Below are 17,130 nucleotides of genomic sequence, written 5' to 3' on the forward strand. Positions count from 1 at the left end.
CTTGGCGAAACTGAATCGTTCTGTAACCGGCAGTGCAGTAAAGCCTTGGCAACTGCTTAAAAAATGATTCGCGTTACAGAACTGACAACTAAGGTTGCTGGACTTAGACGCTGAATACGACGCTTTGGTAGTCCGTTTGGGACTCGATTATGGATTCGGGCTCGTTCTATATTTTGAGCTTTCCTCAGCTGAAATATGCTGGTAGCGCCTATTCAAAACATTTACACAATCAGACCATTGTGGAAGCCTGTTATAATAGAGCTGGACTTGGTGGTATGGTCAACCTTTGACAATACAATGTGTATGAGAATCGCGTTGGTGATATCTCGTTCATCTCCTAGTGACAACAAATTTTCAAAAACTGCCGACACAGTATCTATGATGGTCCTCAATCCAGATGACGAAGGTTTATTCATAGGCGAGATATGAAACAATTGTGCGATTGTTTCGAAGAATATAAGACATTTGTTGTCGTATACACGCCTCAAGTTTTCTAAAGCCTTTGGGTAATTTACACCCGAACTTGGAACGCCTTTATAGTTCAGACAGACATGAGATCAAGTGATTAAACTTTTCAATATTAAATAGTGACCGGTCAGAATCTACAAGACTTTCGAAAAGGCTTATGAACTGCTTGTATTCGGAGTGCTTACCATTGAACTTTGCCAAGTTCATTTTGGGCAAGTGAGACCTACACGATGCTGGCTGAGCCACTCGGTTCGAGTCGGGCTCCTTCAAACTAATAAGATACAACGACCTTGTCTTAATGAATAATTCTTCTAAGGAAGCACGGCTAGAATTATCCGGGTCAATGCAATCAATTTCAGATCGCAACTCCATGGCATCTGCTATGTATTTATTTAGTATATCCAAACGTTATTGGATCTCAATTTTGTTGATGGAAGCTGTTTCATTTAAAACTGTTAATCTAAGACTCTCTTTCTTCACGGCTTCCTTTAATTCAATTTTCCCTTTTTCTTTCGACATTGCGACTTGGTTTATTTTGCAGGGTTTTACAAGTTAAGCAAAGAAAAAACACACTACTAGTAAGAGAAACACCAATGCAAGAACTCAAGAGAATGTTTCTAATGTCAAACTCAACAATGAGCGTAGCTTCAATGTTAATTTGAGCGGCGCCGAACAAGCAAAGCAAGAGCGAAGATGATCGAACAAAGCGAGAGCGAAAATTATTAAACAAGCGAGAGCGAAGATGATCGAACAAAGCGAGAGCGAAGATTACCATTTGGTAATCTCTTTATTTAAAGAGAGAGCGAAAAATAACCGAAATTATGCGCGGGTGCTATGCGCTAGTTATTATTGTAACTCAATGCAATGTAAAGAACCTGGAAGCATAATCATAAAGTTTGGAGGGGGGTTTGTTTTTGGCACTTGGAATTCACGTATGTGTGTTGCATCAATTGTTCACTACAAATTCAATAATCAGTGTCAGGCAACTGGAACAATCACAATGAATGTTACCAGGTCCAAAGTTATTAACAAAGTAACCAGTTGTTGGCACTGTTATCTGTTCATCAGAAGAGCTGTTGACTTCTGAATGATCCATAAATCCAAAGGCCAGCAACGAAACAAAGCAAACGTATGTGTTTAATTATACGCATTCAGCTGCCAACTATGTTTGAAATTAATTAAACTTTTCAATTACAATAATTGATTGTTCTATGTGTTAAATTAATAAATCGATAAAATTCTTTTTTGTAGTCCCTGCTCGGGCGCAATGTAAAATTACGAAAGTCGAAAAAAAGTTTATTGTTGGTTGGGAGCAAAAAATAAAGAACACCTTGAAGGCTGCTGCTGCGTAATTCAGACACGTCTGTTTCGTTTGATGGTTGCAAAAGGAGAAAGCGACAATTTATTGTTTGCCCGTTATTCCCACACTAGTAGTTACAGGAAAACAAAGATGAGCGAAAGCTTATAAGTAAACAAAGCGCTTGATTTAACACCCACTTCTGCCCCCGCAAATCAAAAAAAATCGAATAACAAACGTAATTTTAAAACTAGAGCTGCGAATTTTGTCATATACAATAATAACAACAGTAGTTGTTATTCCTGAAAATTTGGTTGCGATAAGATACAAATTCAGGAAGTTATTTTCTATGGGCAAAAACGTCTACTTACTAAGGCTCTTAGTTGCTTTGGCCGACAATCTGGTACATTGTGCCGTCTGTGGTATATTTTGAATGGTGTGCTGTATCGATATACCAAACATACAATTTGGTATATTTTTAGTATTTCGGTATACGAAAATTATACCGAATTTTTTTGCTTTTATTAAAAATGGGTAGCGGGTATCTCACAGTCGAGCACACTCGGCTGTAACTTTCTTACTTGTTTTTACTATTATTTGGTATATTATAAACACAATTGCATTGTTTATATTGAAATTGAGTAGAGGATATCTCAAGAGCTATCTTACCTGTTTTCTATTAAAATCTATCTTTATGTTCAGGTTACCCCACACCATCAGTTACCTGGAGTCGGGATGGGATAGAAATACCTAGTCAAATTACGTATTTATCAGGAGGAAAAGTACTTCAAAGCGAATTATCTCTCGGACCACTACAAAGAAGCGATCTCAACTCAAGGCTTGTTTGTAAAGCATTAAACCATCCTAAAGCCTCTTCTGTTGAAGCCGTTGTTCAAATTGATATGAATTGTAAGTAACACATACGGTCTCAGCTTTTATTAATTTAATTTTAGTTATAACTTTTAATTATTATTCCATTAAATTGGATTAAATGGAACATTCCAAGTCTGTTTTAAATTTTAGTAATTTTTAACTCGTAAAAGATGCGCCCAAAACCGGGATTTTAGTTTTTAAGTGCTCTGGTTTTCAAAAGTTTTGGCCAACGCTTTGCTATTGTTTCATTCCTTACTGCTGAAACAGCTGACTTGTGTTTCAGTCAAAAGTAAAAAACGCAAAAAAAAACCTTTAGTATTTTTAATTTCTTTCGAGGATAGTGCTCACATAAAGATAATTTCATAATAAAATAAAAAAAAAAGCATAAAATAATATGCTTTCCTCTAAAATAAATATATTTGTTTTTTCTCCTTTTTACAAATGAAATTTTGTAACTTACATTTTCAAAAATCAGTTAAACGGCAATCAGCTGTTTCCCACAAAAAAGGGTATTTCACCTTTTTAACCGATTTCATTCCGGTGATTTACTACTTTTTTTTAGCATTTAAGTAATTAAATTAAGCAGATTATTTATTTAAAAAAATATTTTACCCAACTTCAATAAAATATTGCCCTACGTTTCATCATACAACCCATTCCATTCCACCAGAAGTATGGCAGCTTAGGCGATAATTCATGGTATCAGATTTATAGACCGCTCACGAAAACGAAAATTGTTGTTGCCGACTGTCAGAAATAATTACATCCATAATTGATCAACTGGTGGTCTTAAATTAACGTCAATAAATCAATGGGTCAACCATTTATTTCCTTTTCGCGACTAAGATCTGATTTAATGTAGAAAATGGCATTTATTTTTCATTTCGGCAAGACAAACTTGGTCGTTTTGCAAATCGTATGAAACTTGTGAAAGTCAAATGGGGCATCAATTTTATTAGTTTTTAAAACGAAAACAAAAAGTGAATACCGGAGCACGCCTGAAAGTGACTGATTGCATCACACTTCTTATCGATAGCAATTTATGTTTGAACGATTTACACAACCCACGATAAAAATGAACATGTTTCTATATTTGAGTGTCCGTAAAATACTTATATCTTATTAATTATTTAATTTTTTCAATATATTATTAAATTAAATGTTTTGAATTTGTTCGACTGTGATTTTGTGGCGCAGAATTTTCCAAACCCCCTTTTTATTGCACAAATTAAATGAATATAAGAGCTGCATACTGTTATGTTTAAAATAATTGGATTATTTAAAACTTAGAAATTTAAATCACAGCAGAAGTTTGTGATTACCGTTTGGGTTGTCTCCTGGATTGTCGCGCCATTTGTCGGTTAGACCGCATGGTGGTCCTCGGCACCGTGCCTCCTTCGACCACCGCTACGGCAAGTGTGCCTGGTGGCAGATACTCATACCCCTAGGGGTGTCCTAGTGCGAGGCGCGGAAAATCTTTTCTGCTTTAAAATCCGTGGTGGTTTTGAGATGGATTGCCTTGGATCGGCGAATAGTAAACGGATATTAGTTAACGGTGTTGTAAAAGTCGACCGCATCGTTAGAGGGCTATCAGTTGCGATTAGAGCTTGCGGCGATGGAGTCCATCCATAGTGTTTGCTATAAATAGGTGTGTGTTGGGCACCAATAGGGTTCAACTCAATTCAATATTTTCTTCATTTGCTCATATGCGAACATTTAACATTCATTCAACTCCCTGAATACAACACAGTGATGAGTTGTAGCAACTTATTTTGCCGTACACATCACTTAAATAATCTTGAGTCTTTGGATCAAAATTTCTCACTCAATTCAAGTCACTAAACAAAAGACAGCGTTCAATAAAATGAGCATGTGTTGATGAAAGCATAATTCTGTTCAATTTAAGTTGCTCGTTTATGAGTAAACGATATGCAATATGCAAATTTATAAAAATTTGATGTTAACAAATGAAGAATAGATCAACGTGTTAAATTACGTAACAGAAGTCATTCATATTAATTTTGCAGAGCATTTTTAAAAACTTATATTTTCAACAAAAAAAGTAATAAGTACATAGAAATTTCAACTGAACGCTTATCCCTCCGTCATGTTTTTACTATCTGCTGATAATAGTACTAACAAAAAGAATGGGCAACGGTAAATTTTGTGGTGTAGCCGCTCTGATGCAAAACAGCTGCGCAAAATGTGAACAATCTTTTACTACCAAGTTATCAAAAAATAAGCGATCAAAATCGTCAAACAATTGAAACAGAATGATTTTTAAAAATCAGTACATAGCTTCGCACGCAGTTTTATTATAAATTGGTGCTATGGTAAGCTCCGTTTCGGATTCACCTCGAAAAAATATCGCGTGACAACCCAAAAAAATGTGTTTGACATTATTTATTATCAATATTTTCAAATAGCTCACGAACGTAGAAAAATTGGTTTTTTCCTTATTGGTTTCAACATGAATCAAAAGTAATATTTGCACTGAATGGAAAAGAACCAAAGCACACTGGTCCCAATGCCCAATATTTTTGCATAAACTAGAAAAATAAAGCTACAGACTTGAAACTTGGCACACTATATAGTTATTATATATGCCTTCCTTTCCGCCCCATAGAAACCAATGCACCCTGGGACAAAAATTTACATCCATGAAAATTGGGCCAATATATCCAATAAATTTTAAATATATATAAAATAACTTTAGTAAATATCCCCTATTCCCTCCCGCCCTATCAATTCAACTTCCAAACTAAATACTGCATCTTGAACAATTATAATATATATCACTTTTGGCATCTAAATCAAAGGAATAATAATCCAAATAATCAATAACTTCTAATGGGTAACTGCTGCGTTTTTTGTTTTTAAGTACTCTGTCCTTGATGTGGATGCTGGAAACCATCGGATCTGATGAATCAAGTGCTCTACAAAAAAGTCAGTCATGGTGTATAAGCGACTATTTTGTCTTGCAGGCGAACATTTATCATTTTTATAAATCTTGTTCCGAGCTTCGGATGCATTTTCGCCTAGGCAATCAAGTGGAAGGGACGATGCGGCAACAATCTGGGCCCCATGAGCTAGTACTTTATGTGCATTAGCTGACATTGGGTACCACCGATATTTGTCTATATATGTATAAAAATGCAGTTTTTGCGCAGAAACTTTTAAATTTTAAAGCTTCTATTTCAAAGTTGCTTGAAATTGCTATTAAAATAAAATAGAAATTTTTCAAAATCTCCTGGTCGAACCTAAGAGCATTTTCAAATTTGTCAGTATGAAAAAATGCTCTCCTCGCTATGTTCCCGTCGTTGGTGCTGCCGCTTTCACTATTGGGGGATTCTTTAATATAGTCTGATGGCTGAATTTCGCTTGAAAAAGTAATGCGCCTTACACCTTGAAACTATTCGAAAGCATTTTTTTATTCCAGCATCAACATAAGCAATAAAGTTCTTAATCCTCTTTTTCAAAGGATCCTCTATGTTTTGCTTTAAGTTTCCAATTCGATGCTGCAACATAAAGTTGTAAAGACTTTCGGTTTTGCGTCCATGTGCCAGCTAATACTCTAGTATTTCTGCATAACATAGGTCAATGTTGTCTAGGAAAAAGTTTTTCTCGTAAAATGGAGCAAAAACGAGAAAAAAACGTTTATGTCATCGTATTGTAAATAAATGCAAGAACAAAACTGCGTAAATAGTTGTTATAGTCCGGCACAATCCAACCTACTTTTGCTCCACGAAACACGAAAAATGCTAGGTTAAAATTGTTAAATACACAACTCAACAAAAGCACATATACCCAAAGACAAATCACATTAAATAAATATTGCATTAAACACATAAATTTTACATACCTCAACTAATATTTTCCATTTTACTTTGTTTTAAAATGTTAAGTGGAACTTTTTCAATCTTACTTTAAAATTTGCTTTTATTTAGCGCGCCAAAAAGTCAACGTTTCTGATTAACGAACAGCTGACTTTCAGGGCCACCAAATTTAGCAGGGCTGAAATTTCAGTAACGAAATTGCGATTTTTAAATGCAACGTATATTATTCTAACTTAAAACAAGTAAGAAAGCTACAGTCGAGTATACTCGACTATGAGATACCCGGTACCCATTTTTAATAAAATAATATATTTTGCGGTATTTTTCTGAAAATATATCCATTATACTGCAACAATACTAAAAATATACCAAACGGTATATTTGGTATATCGATATAATACCGCATTTAAAATAAACCATAGACGGCTCAATATACCAGATTGTCAACCAAAGCAAATAAGACCCCTAGTAAGTAGGCGTTTTTGCCCATACAAAAGTATTTCTTTAATAACTTTGACAATTTTTACCCGATCGCAACCAAATTTTCAGGAATCATAACAACTATAGTTACTTCTACCCATAGGGTAGAAGGGTATTATCGACTGTAGCTTTCTTACTTACTTACTTGTATTTCCTAATAGGATGGGTATGAATATAATACTAACAATGATAATAATAAGAATAATAATAATAGCTGTCATATACAATTTACAAATAAATTTTGTGCGGCTATGCCGTACTTACACATACTTTTTATATGCTGTTTTTTTCTTACTGCACCGATATCGACAGGCCTGTGATGATTGATGAGCTGGATGATCTTCAAAAGGGATTACAATATATAACAGCTTTTATATAATTATACATAGCATACCCATTTGAAATATGAGGACTTACTCTTCATTTATATCTAACTTAAAATGCTATCTATAAAGCTCAAATTTTAATTTAAATAGAAATTACATTTCAATACGATTTTTCATTTGAATTTACCTTATATTATTGAACAATTTATATGGTAATGAAAAATTATATAAAAAAAGAAACAACAGCAACAAAAGCGGCAGCGAGTGCAATAGCACTATCGGCGGCGTCAGAAGCAGCAACGAAAATCGGCTGTGGCCTCCAGTGGCAATCGCACTGTCAACACAACATCCAATAAGAGATGCGCAATCTCTACGACGACGAGTGGCGCAGCCACAGATAGCATCGAATCGTAACAACGAGTCTGCGTCAGAAATGCGCAGCCTCAGCAGCGCATGGCGCAACTTCCACAATGATAACGAGAAGTGGCAACGATCAGCGGTTCGACAACTCTACTATGCTGATCCGTTCTCTCTCAAAAAGGAGTTTATCCGAAGCTAGCGTTCCTTCTGGGAACCACTTTAGCAAAGCATGGCGTAGCTTCTACAGCCTCCTGCTGTCTTGGGTGTCACTAAACTGGTGACTCAATTGCAAATATCTAGGCACTTGGTGGCAACTTCCTTTGCAAAGTTGTTGCCACGCCTCTTTGGCGCGGGGCATCTGCAGTTGCAGATCAGTTAGTGTGTGCTGTACTGTGGCCGTCGCCACGTGATTTAACACACACAATAACCTACACCAAGAAAAGAGTAATCGTGAAAATTAAGAAATTTGGTTTTCTCGCTACGTACCTTGTAAAACCAACGAGAAGGCCAAAAAATGTCAGAAAAATGCACTTTGCAATACCAATAATAATTATTTATAATATTATGACTGATGTCGTCAGATTTATTTTATCTTTTCGCTGCGGCACAACTTATATCTTAAGCTTTCGAATTAAAAAGAGATGGTCTAGCCTAGATTAAGCGTTGTTTGAGAAATCTAACTCACTGCAAATATTCGATTAATAGATTAATAATATACTAACATCTGTTGGCGAGTGCATCTATCATCGTCGCAAATATTGATACTACCATACAATTTAAATTCAAATTGCAAATTAACGGTCAATGCTCACCCCTACATATTTTCAATGTAAAGAGTCTCGCACGGTACAAATACGTCATGGAATTACCCATACACATACATTGTTGTAGAGTATTTAATTTCTAATACAGAACCATCAGTCAGTTTTCGCGGATTTACCGCTTTTTCGAGACTTTTTAATTAACACTGGGAAAATGTGATGCGTTAGCTCTTTAGGTCACTGCCACCAGAGGCGGCTAGCGGCTAGCCTAAGGCGAAACACCACTTCTAGCTAAATGTAAAATCCGTGGAATCGTTGAGTCCCAAATAGGTGCAGAGCACGGACTTCCCGGTACGGAGCACAGTTCACTGCATAAGTGACTCTTATATTTCACAGTCGCACAAGTTCTCGTTCTTATCACAGTAGAGAATCCTTTTAAAATGAGTTTGTTTGGGGTCCACAAGGATTTGTCTTGTGTAAGAAATGTCCTAACGGACATCTCACAGGTAATATCAGATATATCTTTTGACGGATTTATCGGAAGGTCCACCTTCCAAATTTGGAGAAAAGTCGTTCGAGTGTAGGAACTTGTTTGAAAGTCAGTCAAGCAGAAAAGAATGAAATGGAGTTAGAATGGAGTGTCGACACAGGATCAGCCATGATACAACCGAAAATGGCCTCTTGACCTCTGAACGATTGGAAAGGGTCTCCGAGAAGAATAGATGAAGGATATCCACTTCTAAAAGTACGTCAATTTGAGTTTGCCAGCTGGATGCATGGAAGATTGTCGAAGATTGTTGGTGGAACTGTACAAAACGATAGTTTTCCTGCTCATTTTGTAAGGACGACCTTTTTGGGTAGCCTCATGGAAAACAAGAAGACAAGGATACAATCCCAACTTTCTGCTTCTGATCTTCGAGCGCAGTACCCTTTATGGTACTTTATAACTCTTGGATAGTCAAACCAGACTCTTTCTCAATGGCGGGCAAATGGAATAATATTCCTAACTGTTCAATAGCAACCGATTGGTCACAAAACGCTCAATCAATCTGGATCTGGCCGATTAATAAATTTACATTATATGACACTTCTCTAGAGCGAATAGAATTCGTGAATGACTTAGGTGTTCTGCTTAATGCAAAAATAAAATTCATTTTATACTTGAGTATGTATCTTATGTCTGGAAGCTCTAATACAGGGTCTATAAAGGCAGGATTAAGTCAGTGCAGAAACACTTTTGATTTTTCCTCCTTGTAGCTTAAACTGCCATATAGTATTAGATTGCCACCTTACAGTGTTACATTTTTATTACATACCCTTTCTTCTCTTACTGACCGAAGCTTGTTTCTACGGGTGTTACTTTTATTCAGGAACTAATTAATGGAGAAATAGATTCTTTGGAGCTATTAAGCCAAATTAGCTTTGCTTACTAGGAATTTTCTTCCTCTTTTCATTCCAACTAGAACTACTAACGATGCCATAATCCCTTCCGTATTCTGTGTGAAAATTACAATCTTCATAATGTAATTTGCTCTGGTAAATCAATTCCACAACTTAAAACGTTCATACTACAATATTTATCTAGTATTTAGTTATTTTTATCTATATATACACATATATAAAAAAAATTTTCTTTTTTCTGTTATAGTATCATAAGCTTTATTTTGTTAGTTGTATAACGTCTTATTACATATTTGCAGTTTCCGATGCATGCTGTTCAAAATTTATTTTGCTTTGTCTGCGCGTCAAAAAACCCGTGATTGGTATCGCTCGGACTCTTGATGATACTGCAGTTAGTCCGTCAACGTCCGAATAATAATAATAGAGTCTAGTAATATGCTATTTGCAACAATAAAAAAATCCAATCAATATGCATAATACGGACTTGAAATGTTTAGGATCAAGTATTCGAGTATTTTTTTATCTTGAATACTCATCTCAGAGACTTGTTATATAATACTCATCCCTAAATATAGAAGACGTATGGATATATGCTCCTTGTCAGCCCAGTCGAAAGGTTCGGTGTTTCACAGAGTCTTGATACTGAGTCGGCATTAGGCTGTTTCCAGCTATTTTATTCTACTCGGAACTGATATGATTGTAATCTTAGTAGCAACTTTTCGATTCTTGCTGGAGGTTGTGAGGTTGTCTTAAAAATGGCTTTAAGTGGCTTGTGTTTCGTTAATCAATAACACGAACAAAAACTTTCCAAAGAGCTCCTCCTTGTCCTCCTTGTGTCGAAATAAACCATGGTGTGTAATAAATGTGAATTCCATTTGGGAAATGATCCAACACTTTTAGTCACTGAGCAGGCACAGAGTTTCTGCCAATCCGCCTGACTTATCAGATTATATTTCGAGCCTGAATCAATAATCATCGCGGCTGTATCAGTACCCATTTTACATGGGTTCTCTAATCATCCCCAACTCGTACACGACAGCTTGTATCCAGAGCTCGCTGAGATACAAGAGCTTGTAACTTATAGACGGAAGTGATGAGTTCCATGCAGTGTTGCCAACTCTTAGTGGACAATTATAGCAGTGAAGGCAAAAAAAAAATAGCTAAAAATAGCTAGATTTTTTCAAAAATAGTAAATTAAAATAGCCGTTAGTTTTAAATAACAAAATCTTATATTTTTGTTCATTGTTGTGCATTGTTGATTATTTTATGATATTTCTTCGTTAAGCAAATTGCTTAAGATTTGTCGAATTTCTTTCTCCTCGGTACTTAAATACTTTCCCATTGTACCAATCTGTGAAAGACACCTTTGGGAGACGTCGTACTGAAAACAGCATTTTTCAGCTCATTGCAATCCATATCTGAAAAAAATGACTACCAGGTTCACCTGGCTAAAAACTCTTTCTACCATTGCATTTGTCCATGGTAAGCTTAGGAGCATGATAGAAAGTGAAGCCAAATCGTTAAATGGAATATTTCTTCCAGCGTATTTGTACAAATTAACTTCGGTCCAAAATAATGAGAGACAAATGAATATTAGCATACTGAAGAATTTCAAAATATTCAATAACTTAATAACTTAACTGGTTTTAAATAATTCTACTCCAAACAAATGTAGATTTCAAAATTATCTGGTTGTCTGATGTGAAAATGTAATGTAGAATGTAACTTATTCATTGAACGCATTATACGTCCTTAAATTGAAGGATCCTCCAATCAAGCATAGCGAGGAAGGATCCTCCAATCAAGCATATATTTTAAAAATTTTTCGTAAGCGACCACACAAACACAAAAATCAGTGAAATTGAATGTTGAGAAAATACCAAGTACCCGAAAGCTAGAAAGGGGTAAATAATATTTTAGTATTTAAAATATTATCGCTCGCTCTCGCAGTCGCAGTCTGACGTGTTTTTTTTTCTTCCCTCTTAAACTTTGTGATTTTTCATTAAATTTCATATTTATTTACAATTAATATAACATTAATTTTACTCTCTCACTTGTGTTTAACTACAGATCGTTAAATCGATGTGTGCTTTCTTGTATTTAGTATATTATTATCATTTTTCTGAAAATATAACAACAAATTGTGTGGTCATACTTTGCTTTGCTTTGTTAGCAAAACAATTCTGTTTTAGTTGCCGCTGCACTTTGTTTTTGTATTTTTATTTACTTTCGCGATCTTCTTTTTTCACTTGCTATTCTTTGGGCTCAACGCTGTTACAATAGTTAACTATCCCTCTCTTGGTGTTGTTGTTGGCTATCGTCTATCTTACGTCTCGCTCGACCCGCGCTTTACTCTCAGTGCTTGTGCTTTGTGCTCTCAACGCTCTTTAGAATAGTAACTCTCCCTCTCCTGGTGTTGTAGTTGCCTACCTATCTTGCGTCTCGCTCGACCTGTGCATACTCTCTGTGTTTTGTGCTCTTCGTAAGTACAGATCATATTAGTTTGCAAATAATTTACCTATTTTGGTTTATTTCTTTTTTGTTTTTTAATTGGTTTAATAATCTTTGTTTTAGCAATATGTTGGTCTGCTATAACAATAAATGCCGGGTGCCAGTTGGTGCCAAAATGGGTTTTGTTTGTTGCTGGTTATGCGACAACGTTGCATATGAAAAATGTGCTGGCTTTAACGGCCGTATTGTTGATTTGATTTCGGCCAAGTCTGGATTGAGATGGACTTGTGAACATTGTAGGGACTCTGAACGCGATATTGCTGGGTTTATACGGCAGACGCGAACTGGTTTTAAAGATATATTGGCGGGCTTTAAAAAACTCTCCGATAGCTTTTCTGCCTTGGATTCTGGGTTTAAGAGTATGAAGCTCTTGACCGAGTCTCCGAAACGTAAAAAGGCCAATACGCGTCTGTCGATTACCCCAATCGAGCTTTCTGTCCCAGTTGATGTTCCAAGTTTATCTGTACCACCTGCTGGGGAATTAATGTCATTTAGTTCTCCGTCCCCTCAACCTTCGGTAGCTCTGGATGTTCCACATCATGACATTACGTCATTAAGATTGGAGTCTCCTGCTCCGGCTTTGATTTTGTTGTCGACTGAGATGGAGACTGTTGAAGAAATTCAACCATCACCATCCTCTGTTGAGATCGTTAGTGCTGTAACGATAGAAGAATCGCCTCCAGTTCCTACCTCAGTTGTCCGCAACACATTAGTTGCAGTGCCACCTCTTAAGCAGATTTTCGTTTCAAGGCTTTCCCCTGATACGACATCTGATGATGTTCGGGCTTATATTAAGTCCAAATCTCAAGCCAGGGTTAAAGTAGATAAACGGGAGATTTCGTCTTTTAAAATAAGTGTTCCGGCTGAACAATTTAGCATGATGTGCAGTAAAGAGTTTTGGCCGGAACACCTATTGGTTAAAGAATTTGTTGCGAAAAAGAAAAATCGGTCTCCGGTTTCTCTTCCTAGTAGTGGCAAGAATTCGATTTCAAAGCCTTCTTCTATTTCTGTTCAAAAAACTAACATCCTCTTTACTTCTTGGCTATCAGAATGTAAGAGGTATTTGTAGTAAACTTACTGACTTATATTTAAATAGTGTATCTTTCCCTTTCAATGTCATTGCCTTTACTGAAACTTGGTTAAAAAATGACATCCTTGATACGGAAATCTTTTTTAGTAGATTTTCCGTATACAGACGTGAGCGCAAGGTACGTCGCGGTGGTGGGGTTTTAATTGCAGTAGATGCTCAATTAAATTCAGAGTTGATTGATCACACTTCTGACATTGAGCTAGTGGCTGTTAGATTATCCTTTGGTAGTTTTAACATTTGTATTTCTTGCTCTTATATCCCTCCTGCTTCAGATGATGCTTTATATTTAGCTCATTTTTCTATTATTAATAACATTTCTATATGCTTTCTGATCGTGATCACTTTATAGTCCTTGGTGATTTTAATATCGCTGGGGTGTCATGGCATTCCGCCAAGAATCTAAATGGACTTTGCCCCTCTGTATCCCATGTTTTTATTGATAGTCTCTTTGGGGTATCATTGTCTCAGATTAACGGTATTCCAAATAGCTTAAACAGGTCTCTAGACCTTATTTTTGTTTTAGACCCAGATTCATGTTCCCTATCGAGAATATCTCCTATATCTTCCCCTGAAGACCCTTACCATCCCACTTTAGAAATTATGTTGGAGCTCCCATTTATTGCGTCAGAGTCGAGTGTACGTTGTGGTGAGCTTTCTCGTTGTTTTCGGAAAACCGATTTTGAGAAACTTGCTCTGCTTATATCTCAAATTGACTGGTCCCAACTTTCGTTGTCTACAAACTTGGATATAGCGGTTGAATTTTTTTATTCTACTTTAAACTCGCTATTTGATGCTTGTGTTCCATCAAGTATTCCACATTTGTCTGATAAACCCTTATGGTTTACAAAGAAATTATCGAATTTAAAAAATCGTAAGTCGAGACTTTACAAAAAATTCAAAGGAACTGGCTCTTCTTTTGATTTTCTGCGTTATTCTGTTGCACAAGCTGCTTTTCGCACACATAACAATGAGTATTATAATAATTATTTGAGTAGGTGCAGAATAAGATTTCAGCGTGATCCAAAGCGATTTTACGACTTAACTCGAAGCGTAGATCCGCGTCATCACCATCATTTATGTCTTTGGAGAATATGACAGTATCTAATGGTCATGATGTTGCCGATTTATTTGCGGACTTTTTCCAAACGACATATTCTGTCCCAAGTTCTCAAAACTCATTTTCTTATCCTTATCAGTTAATTTCATCTAATTGTATTTTTGGTCCTTTAATTACTGAAAGCTCTATTTTAACGCAACTATTGGCTATAAAACCTGTTTTTTCGGCTGGTCCGGATGGAGTACCTAGTTGTGTGCTAAGGTATTGTGCTGGTAGTATCTGTAAACCGCTTTTTAAATTGTTTGAATTATCCGTTAACTCATGTTCTTTTCCTAAAATCTGGAAAAAATCATACATTATACCTATCCTAAAAAAAGGGAGTAAATCTGAAGTTCAAAATTATCGCGGTATATCTAAATTGTCTGCGATTCCGAAAGCATTTGAAAAAATTATAACCTCTCAACTGCAACATCTGTGTAAATCTATAATTTCACCTTACCAACATGGGTTTGTGAAGTCTAGATCCACTTCTACTAACTTATTGGAGTTCTCTTCTATTGTAATTAAAGGATTCGAGAATAAAATGCAAACGGATGTCATTTACACCGATTTTAGTAAGGCTTTTGACTCTGTTAATCATCACCTCTTACTGTATAAGCTTAATGTTTTAGGGTTTCCTCATAGCCTAATTGAGTGGATATCCTCATACCTTTCCAACAGAATTCAAAATGTTTATTATAATGGTTTTGTATCTAAATGTGTCCAAGTCACTTCTGGTGTGCCCCAGGGCAGTCATTTGGGTTCTCTATTGTTCACTTTGTTCATAAATGATCTTCCTTCTATTATTGAGCATTCCCGTGTACTTATGTACGCCGATGACGTTAAGCTTTGCCTGACATTTAATGATAGTCTTGCGAGCTCACTGTTACAATGTGACCTTAATCGTCTAGAATCTTGGTGCAGAGTAAATATGTTACATCTCAACTGCAATAAGTGTAAGTTTATGACCTTTTGTAGGGGTTCTTCCCAGTTAAATAACTATATGTTATATGATACTCCTCTTGAGCGAATTGAAGGTGTGAATGACTTAGGGGTTCTGCTTGGTGCAAAACTAAAATTCGATAAACATATTCTGTCTGCTGTAAATAGGGCCATTGGTGTTCTGGGATTTATAAAACGCTGGTCGAAAGAGTTCAATGATCCCTACATCACTAAGACTTTGTACGTCTCACTGGTTCGTCCTATCCTTGAGTACGGATCTCTTGTCTGGAATCCCCAGTATAGGGTTTATCAAGATAGGATTGAATCGGTGCAGAAACAATTCTTATTATTTGCTCTTCGTAGTTTAAATTGGAATCCTAATATTAGATTACCACCGTATCGAAGTAGACTTTTATTACTAAACCTTCCTTCTCTTTCTGACCGTAGAACTATGCAAGGTGCTGTTTTTATACAGAAACTAATTAATGGTGAAATAGACTCTTTGGAGCTGTTAAGTCAAATTAGTTTTGCAGTTCCTGTCAGGATCACTAGGAATTTTCTTCCTCTTCTCATTTCACGTAGATCTACTAACTTTTCTTGCCATAATCCCTTCCGTATTCTGTGTGTGAACTATAATAATCTCAATAACGTAGTTTGCTCTAGTAAATCTATTCCTTTGGTTAAAACCTTATTATTAGCTTATTTATCGAGTATTTAATTGTTATTTATCTTATAATACATTTATTCTAACATATTTTTAATCTAATTTAATTAGCTGTCCACCGTCTTTTAATATTTATTCGCGGTTTTCGTTTAATGCATGCTGTTCACAAATTTTTTTTTTGTTTTGTCCGCGCGTCAACAAGCCCGTGCTTGGTATCGCTGGGCCACTTGATGGTACTGCCGTTAGTACGTCAACGTCCAAATAATAATAATAATGTAAAAAAATAAAAAATTCGGTCAACGAAATCAAATCAAAATTTGGTAAACGTGGTGTGTATGTATCGATAGCCACAAACAATGTCTCTATTGCCAATGTACGATTTCCGAAAATTAAATTTGAAGGTCGACTGTTTTTTAGTCGACTTTAAATAAATAAATATAATCAAATATTACAAATTATTTAAAATATCCTGCAAAATTGAGGGGTTTCCAGATTTAGGTCATGCAAAATAGCCAAATCTGGCTAGAAAATAGCAAAGTTGGCGACACTGGTTCCATATGCTTGTGTGATAAGGTATTGTGAGAGAGCAAAAGAGTACTAAGTGAAAGTCACTCACAATGCACTCGCCTCAACTGACTCTGAGATACAATTTTCAATGAAAAAAAAACAGTTTGGTATTGTTTGCGTTTGAAAAATGTACATACATTTTTTCACAGGTGGTTAAAAAGAATGGTAATGGCATGCAAACAATATATGGGATGATCTACACACAATATACCACAAAATGTAATGTCGATAATGCGGATACATTGTTACTGCGGTTACATTTTAACTGCCGGTCTGGCAAATGCATTGAGCACCATGGAGACCGTCGCCAGTTTAAACCATAGCCATCGCGAAGCTGCAGAACTGGTCGAGGTCTTCGAGCGGCCGGAGGCGGGTGTGACAGCCAAGTTGAGGGTCAATCTGAAGTAGTTCTTCTTGACGGAAATCCGAGATGATCGCTGATACGTTGATCTTCTTCC

At 36.0% G+C, this 17,130-nt stretch overlaps 1 protein-coding gene across 4 annotated transcripts in view; it reads left to right on the top strand.

Annotated features, from left to right (window-relative positions):
• Window positions 1-17,130, top strand: part of LOC117573212 (hemicentin-1) — a 100,657-nt gene that overhangs the window by 43,660 nt on the left and 39,867 nt on the right. For all 4 annotated transcript variants that reach the window (XM_052006623.1, XM_052006621.1, XM_052006622.1 and 1 more), the window contains one exon: window positions 2,468-2,674. In XM_052006623.1, coding sequence (XP_051862583.1) covers window positions 2,468-2,674 — 207 coding nt within the window. The remainder of the gene's footprint in view (window positions 1-2,467; window positions 2,675-17,130) is intronic.

The sequence above is a fragment of the Drosophila albomicans genome, chromosome 2R (genome assembly GCF_009650485.2).
Source record: "Drosophila albomicans strain 15112-1751.03 chromosome 2R, ASM965048v2, whole genome shotgun sequence".
Taxonomy (NCBI): Eukaryota; Metazoa; Arthropoda; class Insecta; order Diptera; family Drosophilidae; genus Drosophila; species Drosophila albomicans.